The sequence below is a fragment of the Capricornis sumatraensis genome, chromosome 7 (genome assembly GCF_032405125.1).
Source record: "Capricornis sumatraensis isolate serow.1 chromosome 7, serow.2, whole genome shotgun sequence".
NCBI lineage: Eukaryota > Metazoa > Chordata > Mammalia > Artiodactyla > Bovidae > Capricornis > Capricornis sumatraensis.
Window position 1 is genome coordinate 32,080,880 of NC_091075.1, and position 20,107 is coordinate 32,100,986.

General features: G+C 37.7%; 1 protein-coding gene across 1 annotated transcript in view; it reads right to left on the reverse strand.

The window, feature by feature from the left end:
• Positions 1 to 20,107, reverse strand: part of BMPR1B (bone morphogenetic protein receptor type 1B) — a 104,548-nt gene that overhangs the window by 39,861 nt on the left and 44,580 nt on the right. The window contains exon 2 of the mRNA XM_068975715.1: positions 10,025 to 10,184. Within this exon, the coding sequence (XP_068831816.1) occupies positions 10,025 to 10,184 (160 nt within the window). The remainder of the gene's footprint in view (positions 1 to 10,024; positions 10,185 to 20,107) is intronic.

The window sequence follows — 20,107 nt, forward strand, 5'->3', positions numbered from 1 at the left end:
ACTGCTGTAGAAGAAAGATTGCCTTTAAACAGCCCATGCTCTAAATTCTTTGGGGCTTTTTAACTAATGTACTGAAATTACTATGAAAATCCAAAGCATGTAAACACTGAAGGCAATAAATGAAAGAACTATCCCTTAGAAATTTACCTTAAACAATATAAGCAAATAATAACCATGTGATTTTTCTTTTATCCCTTTTCTATATACTTACACTCAGCGTGTAACTTGCATTTCTTATCAAAAGTAAAACTCAGGAATTAAGAATAAAGTTATTTTAAGCTTCTGACATTATCATAGCATGACTAAAAAAGTTTGATACAATATGTTAAATCTAAAAAGACTAACTTCTCCTTATCCAGGAGGTCCCCTTAAGTCAAAATCTGAGTATACAGAAATGTAATTTAAGGCAACTTACAAGAATCAAAAAAGAAAAGGCTGGTAAAGCTGCTGGCTTGTTACTTTTACAATGTCCTGGTAAATGTAAAGAAACATCAGGAAGAGTAAATTCAGGCTTTAAAAATGCACTGGGGGGAGCACGCCCTTATCTGTGAAGAGGAGGAAGCTAAAATAGAGGATGGACACAAGATTTTTGACGGAGAGATGCCGTAGTGTATACAGAAGTAGAAATAAAATGTACAATGAGACATGAAATGTTATGAACCAACATTATTTCAATAAAAAATAAATGTTACAAAGGGGATGGGGAGGGAGAGAGGCCCTCGAGAAAGAAGTTGGCGTCCTCTAAGTTATAAATTCGGATACAAACTGAAATACTTAGTTGGAGGACAAGCAAGGGGGTAAAAGAAACATCTCAGGTGCATATTACTGACAACAAGATAAAATTAATTTATAAACTTCTTACTGAAATTCCTAGCTAGGAAGGGCCATTGACTGGAAACCAGTGGTGCAATTACAGACACTTAAAAATTACTTGAGAACTTTCAACTCTCAAGCAAGCACAAATATAAACACAACTGCACTCTGGAATCAAAGCCGATCAACCACCCACCACTAAGAGACGGCTGCTGAATGTCACCAAAGGCATCTGACTCTACTATGGGCTTATCTCAACATTCTGCTGCTTGCTTCCATATTTAAGTACAGGTTTCAAATGTTTTATATAGATTATTACCTGTCATCCCTAGAGTGTTGAAAGTGATAACAAGAGATGAAGAATCATGAGAAAAATAAAAGGTGAAATAATTTTATACAAAATTGAAAGCAGTGAGATGTATATATGAATGCAGGATGAATCATTTGATTATAATAATGATAATGAATTTTAAAAGACAATTCAAAAGGAAGGAGAGGCAAAATAGAGGCAAGGGATTAAGGGGTACAAACTACCATGTATAAAATAAATAAGCTACCAGGATATATTTGTACAGCATGAGGAAATATGGGCATTATTTTATAATAATTTTAAATGCAGTACAATCTATAAAATACTAAATACTTATGCTGTATATATAAAACTAATGTAATACTGTAAATCAACCAAACATCAATAAAAAAGACAACTGATGTGACATTTCAAAAATTCTGCCACTGTGTTATAAGTCAGGAAAAGTAATTGACAAAATAGTTGCCTATAAACATTAGCAGTCATCAGTACTGAATGCCTCTCAATGTAAGGCTAATTCATGAAAAAGCGAAGCATTTGAAAAAGTAAACGTCATATGAGGTCAAAGTAGTGATAATAAAACCTCTGTTACCACCTTGGATAGTTCTACAGGTTCACGCCTCCTTGAATATGCCCAGTATTTCAAAAGCAAAGAAGTCTGGAAAATCTTGAGAGAACATCGAAGATAAATTGCCTTGGGAGATTTTCAGTGTGCCCGTGAACATTTACTAGTAAGTAAGAAAGGGATCAGAGAAGGCGATGGCACCCCACTCCAGTACTCTTGCCTGGAAAATCACATGGACGGAGGAGCCTGGTAGGCTGCAGTCCATGGGGTCGCAAAGAGTCTACATGACTGAGCCACTTTCACTTTCACTTCTGGACCCCAATTCATTCATTGCAGATTGAGGGCAAGGTTTATAAGGTTTACCCAAGTCTTGGTCCCTTTAACTAACTCTATTCTTCCACTAAGATCTTATGCTTCTTTATTATAAACCCCAAGTTGTCCAGAAATATAACCACCTCAGTTGAGAAGGGACTATTGTAGAAATTTTCTAACTGGTTTAGTTCCTTATAAAGATTAATTTAACTATAAAATATAATTTTAAAGTAGTAGTTAAAAAGGAGTTTATCTGATCTGCTCAATCAGGGTGATAGGAAATTTTAAAAGCAGTAATAAAGTAATCTAAAAATCACCAAGTAACTCAAATATTACTTAATTATTAAATAGTTTAAAACTGTGCTCTTGACAAAAATTGATTAAATAAATGAAAACTTGCTCAAGTGCATCTGCTCACAAGGATTCAAGTTCTCTACACCAATCAATCTGTTTTTCCTGATCAAACTGAATCAAATTATTTATTCCACTTTTTTCCAGGGTGGGAGGGGGTTTCATGTTTGGGAACGCATGTACACCCGTGGTGGATTCATGTCAATGTATGGCAAAACCAATACAGTATTGTAAAGTAAAATAAAGTAAAAATAAAAATTAAAAAATAAAAATAAATAAATAAATAAATGGGGGAAAAAAAAGAAATACTAGCATTCTTAAATTTCTTTCAAAATTCTTTTACGTTTCAGTCAGATGCTACTTGAAAGGCTGCTTGTTTTAGGTGAATTGTAAATTCTTGAGGACACTGTCTTCTAAAATATCTATTTCACAATGAAGGGAATAAATAAAGTTTTCTGTTATAGGTAAATAAAGATACAGCTTTTCAAGTTGTGTTTAAGTCATGTAGATTTTAGTCAGTTAACTAAACCAGCTGAAAGTTGCTTAACCACAGTTACTTTTACAAACTATTAAGCATACTGGCTTCCCTAGTGGCTCAGATGGTAAAGAATCTGTCTGCAGTTCAGGAGACCTGGGCTCAATCCCTGGGAAGGGAAGATCCCCTGGAGAAGGGGAATGGCCACTCGCTCCAGTATTCTTGCCAGGAGACTTTCACGGACATAGGAGCCTGGTGGGCTACAGTCCATGGGGTCACAGAGTCAGGCACGACTGAGCGACTAACACTCACACATTAAGCATACTATGCCTCAGACAGATGCTGAGAATCAAGGGTGAGGAATATGCAGCCTTTGTTTTCAAGGAGTTCACCATCTATGCACCAATCCTAGGAAAGATAGTCATTCCACTTCAGGAGGGACAGAAATCACCAGCTAATTAAGTGCTTTCTACTGACTAGCAGGAAGGCAAAGAAGAACGCTGAGCAAAGGTCATCACCAGAGTCAAGGAGTCCTAAGATTCTTTTGTTTTCTGTTTTGTTTGTTTCCCTTTATCATCTTAGGTGGGTGTGTTCCCATGGTGGTGGAGGGAAAGACAGTAAGATGGGTAAGACTGTCACTGCTCCCATCTTCTGGCTTTTCCTCTGAGATGTCGCAGTATTGGGAGAAGCTGAAGTTACTGAAGTTACAACATTAGTGATGAAGTTCCAATGTGAGAGGGACCTTTTTACTTTATCTTGAAGAGAGTGTAACTACCATACATCCTCCTCTGGCAGCCATGCCAAGTGATTTAATGTTTTGTTCATTTTCTTCCCAGGAGGTACAAGATTGTTTTGAACTTGTCTCAATTGTTACATTATATACGCACTTGCATGTTCTCACTCCTGCAGTCCTGTGTAGAGACCTCTGACATACTTTACTCTGAGAGCCTCCTACCCGGACATCACCTCTCCTCTCTCTAGTCTCTAACCCATTCCACACAGTACTGCCTGAAAAATCTTACATCTTCCTTCCTGCTCAAGTATCTTCAATGATTCTCTATGTATAACTGTACCAAGCCCAACACTATTCACTTTCTTTTAAGTCCAACACTAAATGGATCCATTTAAGTATCATTCATGATTAACGAGAGACACAAAGGCAGAGTTACTCCTTATAAAAGATTTCACAAGTGAATTTGAAACCATACCCTCATTCAACTAAGTGATATGTTCCACAGAAAGAGCCGTTTCTCATATGTGAAATGGTTTTAACTCAACATCTTCTACTGGGGAAAAAAAGATCATAAAGCTGAATGTTCAGGTGGTCTGGGCAACAGTGGAATAAACCGGATGAACAGAAGATGTACACACAAATGAGAACAAATGCTCACTTCAAACACTCTGAGACCTGGGTCAGGAGCATCTCTCTGAAAGTACACACCATCACACTTGGCAGAAGGTTGAGAAGCTCCAAGTTAACACAAACTATACAAAAGGGCTCTGGACAGCATCGCCTGATCTTACATGTTCCTTCTTATTCAGAAATCTTCGATGGTTCTCAATGTATAGCTGTAAAAAGCCTTATACTAAACCCCTAAGCTTTCCCTTCTGCCCTCTTTGACTTTTCAGGAAACAGCTAGAAACTCATGTAATTTGTCATTTAGGCACCTGGAATCATTTGTACATCTATGCAAATATACAATGTGATTTATAATACCTACAAACCCTGAAAACTGCCAAGGTAGGAGTATTTTGGGTCAAATAAATGAGCAAATATTTAAAATTACCTTGAAAAAGAGTTTAAAAAAAAAAAGAACTGGATAGACTTGTATGAGAGAGTAGAGTAACTTAAGAGAGGTGGTGAGAAAGAGACAAAAATGACTATCACAGATCATGTCAAGTAAAACAAGGAAGAATACATAAAGTGGGACCAGATGATATGGAGAAAAAATAAATCAGACTGAGATTCTGCCTGCTAGGACAGGAAAACTAAGCAGAACATTGACATGGTGGAAGTCATACACAAAGAGTTAATTAAGATGACTATGCAGTTTTCAAAGCATACGGTGACAGTATGAGGTCCTAGGAACAGAATCTAGAAATGGACTAAGAAAGATAAACAATGCGAAGGAACAACTGAAAGGTATTTAGATGACCAATATTTTATTGAGGGAGGTCAGACAATGCGTTCATCCTTTGAGTTATGGATATTAAAAAAGTATCCTACTACTTTATTCAGCATGATATACATGCACTACATCATCTAACATACATGCCATTAGGCCATGCAAACGGAATGGATTTTGGAAGCAGACACAACTGCACCTGACAGGAATCAAGGCCAAAAAGAACTCAGAAAGAGTTTAAAAAATAATAACAAAATAAAGGACAAAACCCTCTACACTTTGTGCATGTTCTCTGAATTATCCCATCAAGCGCTTCCCAGATGGCTCGGCAGTAGAGAATCCACCTATAATGCAGGATACGTGGGTTCGATCCCTGGGTCAGAAGATTCCCTGGATCTTCAAGGGATTTCAGAATCTCTGAAAAAGTGCGATGCACTTCTGATTTGGGCTACTTTCTGGGTTATTCTCCACAGGAATGTGGGAGTGGTAATGAGCACGCACTCTACCCAGGCTATCCAGCTTGGCTACGATCTGCCTGGTACCAGCCTTCATCCAAGCCATAAGCAAGGACTTATCTTTAAAACTGTTTTGCCTAGAAGGGCAAGATTTAGTGCAGTGTTACTCAAAGTGTGCTCCCTCAAAAACTTATTACTGGTCTGTGAGTACATTAATATAGGAATTGAAATTTGTATCGCAGTAACTCCAGCTCTGTTGAATTTAATCAATGCATGCATGCTCGGTTGTTCAATTGTGTCCAACTCTTTGCAGCCCTATAGACAGTAGCCCACAAGGCTCCTCTGTCCACGGGATTCTCCAAGTAAGAATACTGGAGTGGGTTGCCATGACCTTCTCCAGGGGATCTTCCAACCCAGGGATCGAACCCACGTGTCCTGCATTTCCTGCATTGTAGGTGGACTATTTACTGCTTGAAGCCCTTGAGTTTAATTAACAGACAATAGAAAAATGAAGAATGTAATCTGTAAGTCTTTTTAATTAATTTTTCTAGTAATTCATCTTTACTGAACTTTAGAAAGTATCAGTGCTCAATTTATTGGGGAAATTTTTTGACCAGAGGTATAGCCTGAAAAGGGACTTTCCTGGTGGCTCAGATGGTAAAGAATCTGCCTGCAATGTTCTCTCCCCTGGAGAAGGAAATGGCAACCCACTCTGTATTCTTGCCTGGGAAATCCCACGGACAGAAGAGCCTGAGAAGGGTTTCCCTGGTGGCTCAGCAGTAAAGCATTTGTCTGCAATGGAGGAGACGTGGGTTCAATCCCTGGGTTGAGAAGATCCCCTGGAGAAGGAAGTGGCAACCTACTCCAATATTCTTGTCTGGGAAATTCCATGGACAGAGGAGCCTGGCAACTTACAGTACATGGGGTTGCAAAGGAATTGTACATAGTGACTAAACCACCACCACCATAGCCTGAGAACTATCTGATTCAAAGGGCTTACAGGGATGGAGGCAGAAAGGCCTGGATCTTTTCCTAAGTCTTAGAGCACAGAACAGAAAAAGGCCTTGTGATTCAGACATGATTGACCTCAGCTCACAGGAGACGCAATTGGAATCAATATCTTGTTAGCAAAATTGATGTACCTTTTACCCAAGAGTGAATATTTCTGCTCCTTTGAGTGTCAGAGGTTAGCTGTTAGTTAGAAATTTAGAATCTTGGTAACTTAGCCACAATTTTTTTTTTCAATCATTTGGGTGTGCACAATGAATGACCTAATAAACATTTTATAACCTCTCAGAGCCTCAGATTTCTGACCTCGAAATACAGATAATGCTACATTCTTTACAGGAATGGTGTGAAAATTAAAGATAGATGAAAGTAAACATTCTAGTAGCATAAAAGTTCAATAAACATCAGTTTTGTGTCTTTCCTGAATCCACTTTTCAATTTCTCTCACCTGGCTGCTGTTGTTCTCAAATTCACTTTTGTCAGCCTCTAATACACTGAGTTATGAGCAACCTAGATAGTATATTCAAAAGCAGAGACATTACTTTGCCGACTAAGGTCTGTCTAGTCAAGGCTATGGGTTTTCCTGTGGTCGTGTATGGATGTGAGAGTTGGACTGTGAAGAAGGCTGAGCGCCAAAGAATTGATGCTTTTAAACTGTGGTGTTGGAGAAGACTCTTGAGAGTCCCTTGGACTGCAAGGAGATCCAACCAGTCCATTCTGAAGGGGATCAGCCCTGGGGTTTCTTTGGAAGGAATGATGTTAAAGCTGAAACTCCAGTACTTTGGCCACCTCATACGAAGAGTTGACTCATTGGAAAAGACTCTGATGCTGGGAGGGATTGGGGCAGGAGGAGAAGGGGAAGACTGAGGATGAGATGGCTGGATGGCATCACTGATTCGATGGATGCGAGTCTGAGTGAACTCCAGGAATTGGTGATGGACAGGGAGACCTGGCGTGCTGCGAATCATGGGGTCGCAAAGAGTCAGACACGACTGAGCAACTGAACTGAACTGAATACACTGAGTACTCTACAGGAGAGATAATTTTTCAAAAAAGCAAATCACATCACATCAATCTCCATTGCTACTCCTGTTTAAACATCTCCTTCAGGCCACAGTCAAAGCTCTCCCATCTCCAGGCTCAAACCCACCACATCTCCTACATGCTGAGCCCCCCTTTCCCACCACAGAGAACTTGCATCACAGTTAACAGTGCCTCAACACTTCCTCTTAAAGCATCTTAGGACACTTCAGTGGCCTATGAGGAAAACAAGACAAAATATTTGAACTGGGGTAATTTTGGATAATTCTGGAAAACCTGAACATATGATCCCCAGAACTATGGCTCAAAGGGCACGTACAGACTCACTCGCAATTACTATAGACATAGACAAAATAGTCCAACACTTCATGGGAAATAGATGGGGAAACAGTGGAAACAGTGTCAGACTTTACTTTTTTGGGCTCCAAAATCACTGCAGGTGGTGACTGCAGCCATGAAATTAAAAGACGCTTACTGCTTGGAAGGAAAGTTATGACCAACCTAGATAGTATATTCAAAAGCAGAGACATTACTTTGCCAACAAAGGTCCTTCTAGTCAAGGCTATGGTTTTTCCTGTGGTCATGTATGGATGTGAGTGTTGGACTGTGAAGAAAGCTGAGCGCCAAAGAATTGATGCTTTTGAACTGTGGTGTTGAAGACTCTTGTGAGTCCCTTGGACTGCAAGGAGATCCAACCAGTCCATTCTAAAGGAGATCAGTCTGGGATGTTCTTTGATAGGAATGATGCTAAAGCTGAAACTGCAGTATTTTGGCCACCTCATGTGAAGAGCTGACTCACTGGAAAAGACTCTGATGCTGAGAGGGATTGGGGGCAGGAAGAGAAGGGGACAATAGAGGATGAGACGGCTGGATGGTATCACTGACTCGATGGACGTGAGTTTGGGTGAACTCCGGGAGTTGGTGATGGACAGAGAGGCCTGGCGTGCTGCAATTCATGGGGTCGCAAAGAGTCAGACACAACTGAGCGACTGAACTGAACTGAGACAAAACAGTAGAATATCTCCCTAACATGCTAATTCCTGCTGCTCTTCTTCAGAAAACTCTGTGTGATTTTTCTGATACTTTTTTCTGCTTACTGCAACCATTTCCTAGGAAATACTGTCTGAGCTTTGGAATCATTTTATCTTGGTTTAAGACTTAAAGTAAGTCTTGCAACCTGGTGCTATTATACAAGGGCCAAGTTACTAGGCTTCTCTGGGCCCTGAACTCCTTAGGTCTAAGGGTAAGAAATGAACATTCTCTACCACATCGCATTGTTGTGCTGATTAAATGAGACATATATTTGTTAATACACCTGAATCTCCTCATTGCGTCATTCTGTCAATTCATATTACTTGAACTATATATTTTAGGATACACTGGTAAGCCTCTATTAGATAGTTCCCACTTCATAAGAAGCTTTTTTTTAAAAGTCTCAGTATGAAAGAAAAAACACTCAGCTCAGCTTTATGCTCCTTCCTGGGGAACTAGAGGTCCTAAACAGCTGCCCAGATATTCTGTCTAGAGTTCCAGCCCAGCAGCAGCCTAGCTCCCTATCTGGGTCCATTACCCTCCTCGAGGGAGACTCTGCTTCTCTGACACTTCAGCTCCTGAGACCCACACTTGTCTTGTGATCTCACCCACTTCTCCCTGGGCATACTCTAGCCTCTGTATCTACTGTCGACCTCACCAAGGGGAATAAATGCAGGGACAGTCACCAACGAGATGGGTGTAGCTGCATCATGATGTGTAAGGAAGAAAGAAGCAAAAAGCCTACTTTCAAATATTTGAAAGTATTTATACAAACTTGATTACCTACTAAGGAGCCCATTCTTGAGTACTTTGAAAACGTCTTTCTAACTTCTGGTGGACTCACATAAGCTCTGCTACTACACTGCTTCCCAGAATCAGTTTATGAATATTCGAAACAGCTCGGCAGTGACAGTGTCAGTCACTCAGTCTAAGTCACTTCAGCCATGCCCAACTTTTTGTAACCCCATGGAATGCAGCCCAACAGGCTCCTCAGCCCGTGGGATTCTCCAGGCAAGAATACAGAAGTGGGTTGCCATTTCCTACTCCAGGGGATCTTCCCAACTCAGGGATCAAATCTGTCTTACATCTCCTGCATTGGCAGGAGGGTTCTTTATGACTAGCGCCACCTGGGAAGTCAACAACTTAGGTTGTTCTTTCCAAAATCCTAACACCATCAACATAAATGATTAAAACAAACAAAAAACCCCACACATTCGACAGCTCCTGCTGTTGCATTTATTTGTTTAGGGGCTAGGGTCTTTGAAAGAAAATAATTAGTTTCTGCTCCTTGACAAGGATCCTGGGATCTGCACTCTCTGTTTATGTGCACAAGTGATGTTTGGTGGAAGAATGATTTCAGAACAACATTTCAAGGCAAAATGGGATTCAATAGTTCAGACAGGCACAGCTCTGAGAGGTAATGGAGGTAGGCCCTACTCCCCAAAATGTGTTCTTGGGAGCACTAGCCTAAAATTCTATAGTCAAAAAAGGATGCCTTTCTGTGAAAACTGGAGTTGAACAATTGATATGACCAACCTGCAAATATTGTTGACCGAGTCTTCTGGACAATGGTGGTGGCATTTACATCGCAAGATCTTTGGACGAGGGGTGGGGGCTGTACTCTCACCATCCTCTTTCTTGGTGCCCACACTTAATTTTCCTGAACTTCGCAAAAGCATGTTATCAAGGAAGTTTGCTGAAAAGAAGAAAGAGTAAGAATTTAATTTAAGCATCTTTGGGATAGCCCAGCCACAGTCTGCTGTCCAAAGAATTATGATGTTAAACAAAATAGTAAGGACTTGTGACACTTAAAGACATAAAGAGAAAACACATTCTGATGTTCTGATATGGAAAACTATACTTTCTCTACAATATAGATAGGTCTCACTAGAAATTCTCATAAACCTTTTGGAGTAGTAGCTTCTACATTAAGCTATAATAGTTGTATTTGACTGAGGGCAAGCAGTTCGATGAGACACTATTATACAGATTATCTCTGTATGTAATACTGTGAGTAAATATTATCATTTCCATTTTCAGATGAGAAAATTAAGATATGAAATTTAAGTGATCTGCACTCAGCTAATAAGTCATGAATACAGGATTTAAATCCAGATTGTTTGGGCCCTAAAACTTCTACTAGTCTTTTTACTTTAGGTATATTAGGTATTTTTTAAACAAATCATAGGAAATATTTAATCTGTGAAATTCATAGGAAGATAGAAACTTAATTATCAAGATATATTTCAAAAAATATATCTCCCTCATCAGTATTTACAAGCAAAAGGGACTACTTATTAGCAGTGATTGTACATCTTCAGTTTAAGTGGAAGAAACGATGGTAGACATAATGTCTAGAGATATATTTTTCTGGGTTCAAAAACACACTTTATTGTTTATCAGCTAGTTGACACTGAATAACTTTACAAATAATCTCATTGTGCTTTTTGCTTATCATTAAAATGAAGATAATTATAAACACCTATGTCATGTCAAGAATTTAGAGTGTGTATGTTATGTACTATTACTTGATAAATATTAGGTAATGTTATTGGAAAAATCTAATTTTTTACCTTTTAAGTAGCAAGACAATGTTTCACAACATAGGGTGACATATCACTGAGACTGTTTTCCTATTTTCTTCTTTACCACCACCTTTGGAATATAATGATGCTCGAGGAAGCATGGATTGACACCTATTAAGTCTCAGGCATAGTGGTAAAAGTTCTCATACATGCTATGTCACTGTAGAAATCATCACCCTGAGCAATGTTTGATTTAAAATCTCACAACAGATCCAGTTTGCCTATAGTTAAATAAAATTTCAACAAAAATATTATCTGAAAGGCATTGGGTTAAAAAATTGAAATTCTTGAAGTACAGTATACACAATAGATACGTACAGTGTGCACTTGCAATTTTTTAAACTACAAATTAGTGCCTCCAACCATTATTATATCAGAGAATGAGGAGTTTAAAAACAGATCTGTGATGCTGTTTTCTGACTTTCTCTGGGCTATAACAATTAGTTGAATTCTTAGAGTAATAATTGAAAAGGAAAACAATAAAGTTGTTGTTAGATCAATTTATCAGAATTTCCCCAATCATTAATTCTAATATTTCATTAGATTTTTGAAATTTATGTAAGATGTGCACCTAACTTTCTTGAACAGTTTCTTGAATTTTAGTCTGCAGAAGATATACAAACTGTAATATATTAAGAGTGTGTTCTATTCAGAATCCTGGGCCATCATAGTGATTCTGATTCTACAGGTCTCAGGTAAGCCAAGAGAAGGCATACTCAACAAGACCCCATGTGATTTTGAGACAGATGACGGGAACTCCACTCTGAGAAAACTAGGACTAGATGAATAATATTTAATCCCGATAGGTGTTTCTTATTTCTGTAAAATACGGTGCTCGTCCATAAGTGAAAACTCCAAAAGAAAGTGAAGCAAAACACAGCTCACATTCACACGCTGTATTTAAAACCTGCATAAACGCCCTAGCATTGCTTGATATCCAGGTGCAGTGGGTGTTGGTATGTCTATATATCTCCCTACCACACTGACTTCCTTTTTATAATGTGGTTCTCAGTCTTACTAACTTTATGACCTGAGGAACCTCAAAGTAACTCACAGTGATGAAAGCAAGATATTTAAAACTTACTACATCCCGCTTCCCTCCATACCAGGCCCCTGCTCTTTGAAGTTTTTAAAACAAAATAATAAAAATTCATTTATTAATATTACACATATGTCTACTTCTTAAATATATACTGAGTGCCTACCTTGTTTCGGACATAGCCCAGGTATGTAGGATGAACTAAACATACAAAGAATTTACCGTCTGATGGGAAAAGTTGTTAAATGGAATATTCACATAGAATGGTCTATGGTAGAAAAGGAAACGTCCTCAAACTACTGAAAATAAGGTGTCATTTTGTAAGAAGTGTTTTAAGAAAGGATTTATGATATTCCCTCGCTTTAACTTAATGATATAAAATTTAGCTAGAAAGAGTCTTTTCACAATATTGCTTATTAACAATCTGTGAAAAAAGTGAAAGTCACTCAGTTGTGTCCAACTCTTTGTGACCCTCATGGACTATACAGTCCATGGAATTCTTCAGGCCAGAATACTGGAGAGGATAGCTATTCCCTTCTCCAGAGGATCTTCTTGACCTAGAGATCGAACCCAGGTCTCCTGCGTTGCAGGCAGATTCTTTACCAGCTGAGCCACCAGGGAAGCCCAAGAATACTGAAGTGGGTAGACTATCCCTTCTCCAGGGAATCTCCCCAACCCAGGAATTGAACCGGCTTCTCCTGCACTGCAGGCAGATTCTTTACCAGCTGAGCCAGCAGGGGTATAATCAGATTTTTTAAAAGAGATTCCTATGTAGTTATTGAAATGTTGATGTAGAAGTATATTTACTGACAAGAAAGACTGTTAAACCATAATTTTTGTTCAAAGGAATAGTTTACAGAGCATTTTAATTACAAAATTCCACTACAAGGACAAAAAGGGTTAAATAACTAGTAATATAAAAGGAATCTTGAGGAGACACTAGAAAGGAAAACATGCTAACCAGAAGGTTTAAGAATCATCCTTTCTATACAGATTGCAGAGATAAAATATTGCTGCATAATCTTTCTAAAATGCTTAACACTTTAACATATAGTCAAAATACATGCTATTTTAACAAAACCACATTCACAAGAACAAAAAGATAAGTACAGTTAGCTCATATTAAACATTTCATCTCTGCAAACTGAATTAACAGACAACACTGAAAGAACATATAAAGGCTACCTTCATATAATGTGACCCAAAAACTAAAAGCAGTGAGATGATAAATGATTGCTCTTAAGAAGCATTAAATAAATGGATAGTTAAATGCAAATCTGAGACAGGTAAAGAGTGCTTTATATTTGCTTTTGCTAAAATAATCAAAGGAGTAATCTATATAAATTGTACAATTACTACCTAGGAGTCAGTTACTCGTATAGTTGTGTTAATTTCTTATGAAATGAGAATCGTTATCAAACAATTCACAATGTTTCCAATCACAAGATAAAATTAAAGTCATTGAGTGCTAATTTGGAGGCTAAATAGAGAATGGGGTAAGAGAAGCAGTAGCAGGAGAATGAATACATTGGATTAGACTCATATTAAAAGCTTAAGAATACAGTTTAAAAAGATTATAAAATCTAAAGTGTGGTATAACTGCCATACAATACTAGTGTCAGGGGTACAACAATGTACCACACCTTCTTTATCCATCCCGTGCTGGGCACTTAGGTTGTTCTGTATCTTGGTCATTGTAAATAACGCTGCACAGAGGTGGATATTCTTTTTTTCAAGTTCGTTTCTGTTTCCTTGGATAAACACCCAGAAGTAGAATTGCTTGATCTTATGGTGGTTCTATTTTTCAGTTTTTTGAGGGATGTGTATACTGTTTTCCACAGTGGCCGCACCAATTTACAATGCACAAGGGTTTTCTCTTCTCTACATCCTCACCAGGATTTGTTATCTTTTGTCTTTCTGAGAATACCCATTCTATCAGGTGTGAAGTGATCTCTAATTGAGGTTTTGATAACTATTTCCCTATTGATTAATGGTGATAAATGTTTTCTTCATGTACCTGTTGGTCATCTATATGTCTTTCTTTGGAAAAAATGACTATTCAGATCATCTGCTCATTTTTTAAAATAGGACTTTGGTGTTTTATTCATTTTTTAGCTAATGAGTTGCATGTTGTTGTTCAGTTGCTAAGTCGTGTCTGACTCTTTTGCGACCCTACTGACTGTAGCCCACCAGGCTCCTCCGTCTAGGGGATACTGGAATGGGTTGCCATTTTCTTCTCCAGTGGATCTTCCAGACCTAGGGATCAAACTTACGTCTCCCATGTCTCCTGGATTAGCAGGAGGATTCTTTACCACTGAGCTGTATTTACCACCAGGGAAGAGCTGTATTAGCTCTTTATATATTTTGGATCATCAACTCCTTATACATCTTATAAATATTTTCTTTTATTCAGTAGGTTCCCTTCTCATTTGTTGATGGTTTCCCTTTGCTGTGCAGAAGTCTTTTTTTTTTTTTTTTTGATGCAGTCCCTCTCATTTATTTTTCCTTGTCTTTTTTGCTGTCAAATCCAAAAAAATCATCAAGACCTAAGTTAAGGGGCTTATCATCTATGTCTTCTTTGAGGAGTTACATGGTTTCAGGTCTTACATTCATATCTTTAATACATTTTGAGTTAATTTTTTGTGTATAGTACACAAAAGATTATGTAGCTATTAGAAAGATCTGGCAATGGCACCCCACTCCAGTACTCTTGCCTGGAAAATCCCATGGATGGAGGAGCCTGGTGGGCTACAGTCCATGGGGTCACTAGAGTCAGATACGACTGAGCAACTTGACTTTCACTTTTCACTTTCATGCATTGGAGAAGGAAATGGCAACCCACTCCAGTGTTCTTGCCTAGAGAATCCCAGGGACGGGGGAGCCTGTTGGGCTGCCGTCTATGGGGTCACACAGAGTCGGACACAACTGAAGTGACTTAGCAGCAGCAGAAAGATCTGGAAACTGAATCAAGAATTTAAGCCTCCCAACAACAGGAAGTCTAGTTTCAGATGGCTTCACTGGTCACTTCTATCAAAAATCCAAAGAAGAATTAATATCATTCCTTCTCAAACTCTTCTAAAAACAGGAGAAGAGGAAACACTTCCAAAATCATGTTATGAAGCCAAAAAAGGACACCATAAGAAAAGGAAATTACAGGTCAATATTCTTGATGAACATATCTAAAAATCCTCAACAAAATATTAGCAAGCCAAATCCAACAATATTAAAAAGATCATACACCATGATCCAATGAGATTTACTCCAGGGATGGAAGGATGTTACAATATCCACAAGTCAACCAGTGCAACTCACCATATTAACAAAATGAAGAATGAAAATCATATCAATAAATGAAGAAAAAGCATTTGACAAAATTTAACATCCATTTATGTTTTTAAAAAACTCTCAACAAGGACAGAAAGAACATATTTCAACACATATTTTCATATGAGATAGATTTACAGATTTTTCAGGCAAATTGCTCAAACTTCATGAAATAAAAATGATCGTCATGCAATAGTGTGACTTCCATTCAGCTACAAAGGCTTAACAGGTCATATCCTACAGTGAAGCGAAGCGGAGTCACTCAGTCATATCCGACTCCATGCGACCCCATGGACTGTAGCCCACCAGGCTCCTCGGTCCATGGGATTTTCCAGGCATGAATACTGGAGTGGGTTGCTATTTCCTTCTCCAGGGGATCTTCCCGACCCAGGGATCGAACCCAGGTCTTCCACATTGTAGGCAGACACTCTACCGTCTGAACTACCAGGGAAGCCCTATCCTACAGTACATTTATTATATATTAAAGTACATTTTAGCTAAACTTGGTTTTAATTTTTTTTCTTGGTAACATTCTTGTCATTTCAAAAATGCAATAAATCATTTTAAGTTTGTGATATACATATTGTTTTATATGTCACAGTGAAGAGAATATTAGAATCCACTACCACATTAAAACACATAGAGAACAATCTTTATGAACAGGGATAATTCAAGAAAATTAAATCTCAAATATGCAATGGACTAAAAAAGAGCTGTGACTCTTCAAAATTCATTTAAAGATGACATATAATTATCTGGTGCCACAGAATCTACTAGTAATCTATTTTGCTCTCATTTTCTTTTCTTTTTTTTTTTACTCCAAATATCTCAAAAATTAACAAAATTTTGAGTGTCTTCTCTGTTCTACCTCATCTTCACCAGAGGGCAGGCCGGAGCAAGAAGAGGAACTGAAATTCATATCATACAAGTTTGTACTTCAAGTATCTTGGGTAAAAAGATTAGTGGAAGAAAATATGAAAGCACCAAACTGTCCAGTAGTGCTTTGAGAATGGTCCATTCTACCACTATCCACACTGCTATATTAATAAATAACGTGAATCAATGCCCATTTCCTTTCTCAACCAAAACTGGTTTAAAGAGTATACCGGTTAAAAATAAAAACCTATAATACACAGGAATAAAACATGAATCAGAGTTTGAAAATAATATTAATTTTCAAGCTTTAGTGATCCTGAATAGTAGGTTTAAATAGACAACTTATTTTTATCACCTAAACCTTGAATCATTTAACTCAAGTTAATAATTTAATTTACTATCTTAGAAATACAATCAATTCAAAAGCCCTGACTTCAATTTTCATTGCCTAACCCTCTTTTATACTAAGACATTTTCAAACAAGCTTTCTATGCTGTTTGCAACAGAACTTAAAATATATATATATAAACAACATGAAACTCAATCATTGATAAAAAGCTGGAATATGTGCCTAAACTCTTGAAAACAAAATATAAATACAACTTAAAAACAAAAATATCAAAGCAAAATCTCATGCAATATAAAGAAAGAGTAGAATTTCAATTATTAATAGTGATGTAAACTGCTCAGGAGTGTCCTTCTTCAAGAGTCTCAGAAGTCATAGGAGAGAGGGACAAGGGAGGCTTGTTGGTGGTGAGTCCAGGGGCTAGCATGCTATAGAAGGGCATGGAATGCCAAGTGAGAAACCGTATCATGTGTAGTCACTAAGCAGTGGACTCAGACTTGACCAGGATATAGAGTAAAACAGTTCAAACCTGGCTTAGCTATTGCCTTGCTCTGTGGCCTTAGTAAGTCACTTAACAGAGGCTGTGGAGAGTGTCAGCACACACTGGCTTGCTATGAGAACTGGACGAGCTATTTCAAAGAAAGCACCTATCACAGCTCCCTGAACATACTGAGTGAATAACAGTAAATTGTCATTGTTATCTGTGCTGCTAAAGCTTCTGTTTTTGCCTTTTTTTTTTTTTTTTGCTTTTGTTCTTCATATTTTTCTCTTTCCCTCACTGTTTTTGTTCCTTTTCTCTAAGGCTTCATCTCTTAAATGTTTCTACTTCTCTTCCTTTTCTTCTTTCCCCATCCTTTTTCTCATCCTGATTTCTCTCTTTTTCTTCAATTCGCCTTTCTTTTATGTTATTTCCATTAACTGCCTTTTTAGGTTCGTCACTGCGCACAAAAAGTCTATAAAAATATTGAGCTTTTGGGTTTCAGAAACACGGATAGTTTGTTCGTGGCTAATACATTGTTACTCATTTTCTTTTTTCCTTGTGGTAAAAATGAATCATTAAATTCATTCCATCTACATAACGCAATGGCCAAGAGCACTGGAAGTCCCTTCAGCAACAGAGCAATCTTGCTGGTGAGACAAATCGACTGCATGTGGAACATAGTGAGACAAATCAACTACATATGGAAAACTAAAAACAGTGTATGCAAACAATAAAATGGATGTCATAATGCCACACAGAATTGTCAAATATAACTAAGTCTCAGGTAGGAGACACACGAGGGAAGATGACCAGGAGTGGCAGTAATCAACCAATAACTTTTACGGAAAACATAAGCACCAAAACCAGGGATTCTGACAGTTTCATTTCAGTGGTTCATTGTTGACACTGCTGAATAGGGTAAGAAAAACACATTAGTTTTACCATGTTAGAGACATGCTGGACCACTATAGAAACCAGGGCCTTTATAATAAAATATTTTGTTATAAATGTTTCCATTTGCTGGCAATTGTTTCTCTCTTCACTATACTTAACACATCCATATCACTACATCACTCAGCTTCTGTAAGACAATCATGTTTTCAACATTTTATATTGAGCAAGCTCTGCCCAGAGACCCTACAACATCTGTGTAAAAAAGTGAAAACTTCAATAATTCAAGTGTTTTATATTCCGAAATGCTATGAGTCGAGCAAATCATTTAAAAAATGAAATATTACATAAATGGGACCATACAACATGTACATTTGTTTTCCAGGTAACTAATACAGAGTTATGAGCCCAAGTAAGCATCATAATTGATTATAATAGGAGTTATAGTTCTTTGGACATCACATTTTTATTCTTTAAGGGTAAAACAGTAGATACCTTTCCCTCAGGTTTTAAAGCTTTTGAGTTTTGAGAAGCTCAAGCAAAATGTTCACAGATATTAAAAACCTATGAAAACACTAAAACACAACATGGTTACAAGTATCTTAGTAAAAATGTCAAAATAAGAAATAATAAACTTTACAAGCAAGTAACCACCATGTTCAAAGATAGTTTAACATCAAACTGAATCTATATTCATAAAAAAGCATAATCACAGCTAAAAGGATCATTTTAAAGGTCAAAAATATCTCTGTATTTTAAAATACTTAGTATGTCTGTTTAAATCCACATTTTTGGAAAAGAAACTGAACCGCAGCCTCTTTGACAATAATGTCCACCAGGACATGGCAGACTGCCAAACCAGGAGCTCTGGTTTTATTTGGTGATGTTTCTATCAATGCTCTGTTTCACAGAGTTCTGAAGCTAATCAAAGTGGGTGTTTTACTTGCCATCACACCAAAACTTACTCCACAGCTTTGCAAAGCACTCCCAAGACAGCTTGATATGTAAAACTACTTTGAACAGACATCTGTGTAAAGAAGAGAAGTGACAATGAAGCCAGATGGATCAGAAAGCAAATCACCAGGTTCATGCTATTCTTTTTCCCCAAAGAAAAAACCTGGAAAGCATTTAGGATCTCTCTCTGTTTCTAATCCTTTCTGTATCCTCTAATTGGATAATAGTTAAAGGATACTTTAGTGAGGAGTTTACTGACCTTAAAAATGCAAATATATTGCTATTTCAAATGTTTAAATGTTTGAGGAATAAAATAGAATATGTATATTTTAAAACTTAACTTACAGTACACCAATATTAACTACTATCATCACCAGCGAATTTAAAGGTCTATGATGAAACAACATGGAATAATGATAACCTGCAGCAAAATCTGAATATTAGAAAGCTATTATACGGAATTTAAACAGAAAAACTAAAGAAACAACCATACAAAACCTGCAGCGCTGTTTACATGGCTGTTTACAATTACTACAAAAACTACAAATTATACCACAAAGACTTTACACAGCCATAACACTTTATTTTAATCATGACCGTACTAGAAAATGTGTAAGGGCAAACACAGGCCCCCACTCCAACACACAGACAACACAGAAGTTCAAACAATGTATGCACGATATTTAGCAATTTAAAAGTAACCTCAATCGTACACTGCAGGGACAGCCAAGCTAAACTATCTGCTTGTCATGTACAGTAATTTTCATGCACAAAATTTTTGAACCCCCTGAACTGTCCTGTTCTCCACCCTCTATGCCAGGAAGGACTAAGTTCCATCATCTCTTTTGTGTGTGCCAGAAGCATCTTAACTGGTCTGGCTTACATTTCCGGAAGGGGATAAACAGCCTCTGTAAGATAAAAAGCATCTCCCACTACTCACTCGCGATTTCTGTACGCTTGCTAAGATCGTTGCCAGGTTCCCTGGGATGAGACATGAGGAGGATGCACAGAACTGCCAGGGGTGTCCACTAAAGAGCCCAGCACCGTAGGCAGCTCTAATCCTGCACCTGTGATGTGTTATTCACCAGTTAAGAAATGCAGTCCAGACGGTGGTTGCCTAATA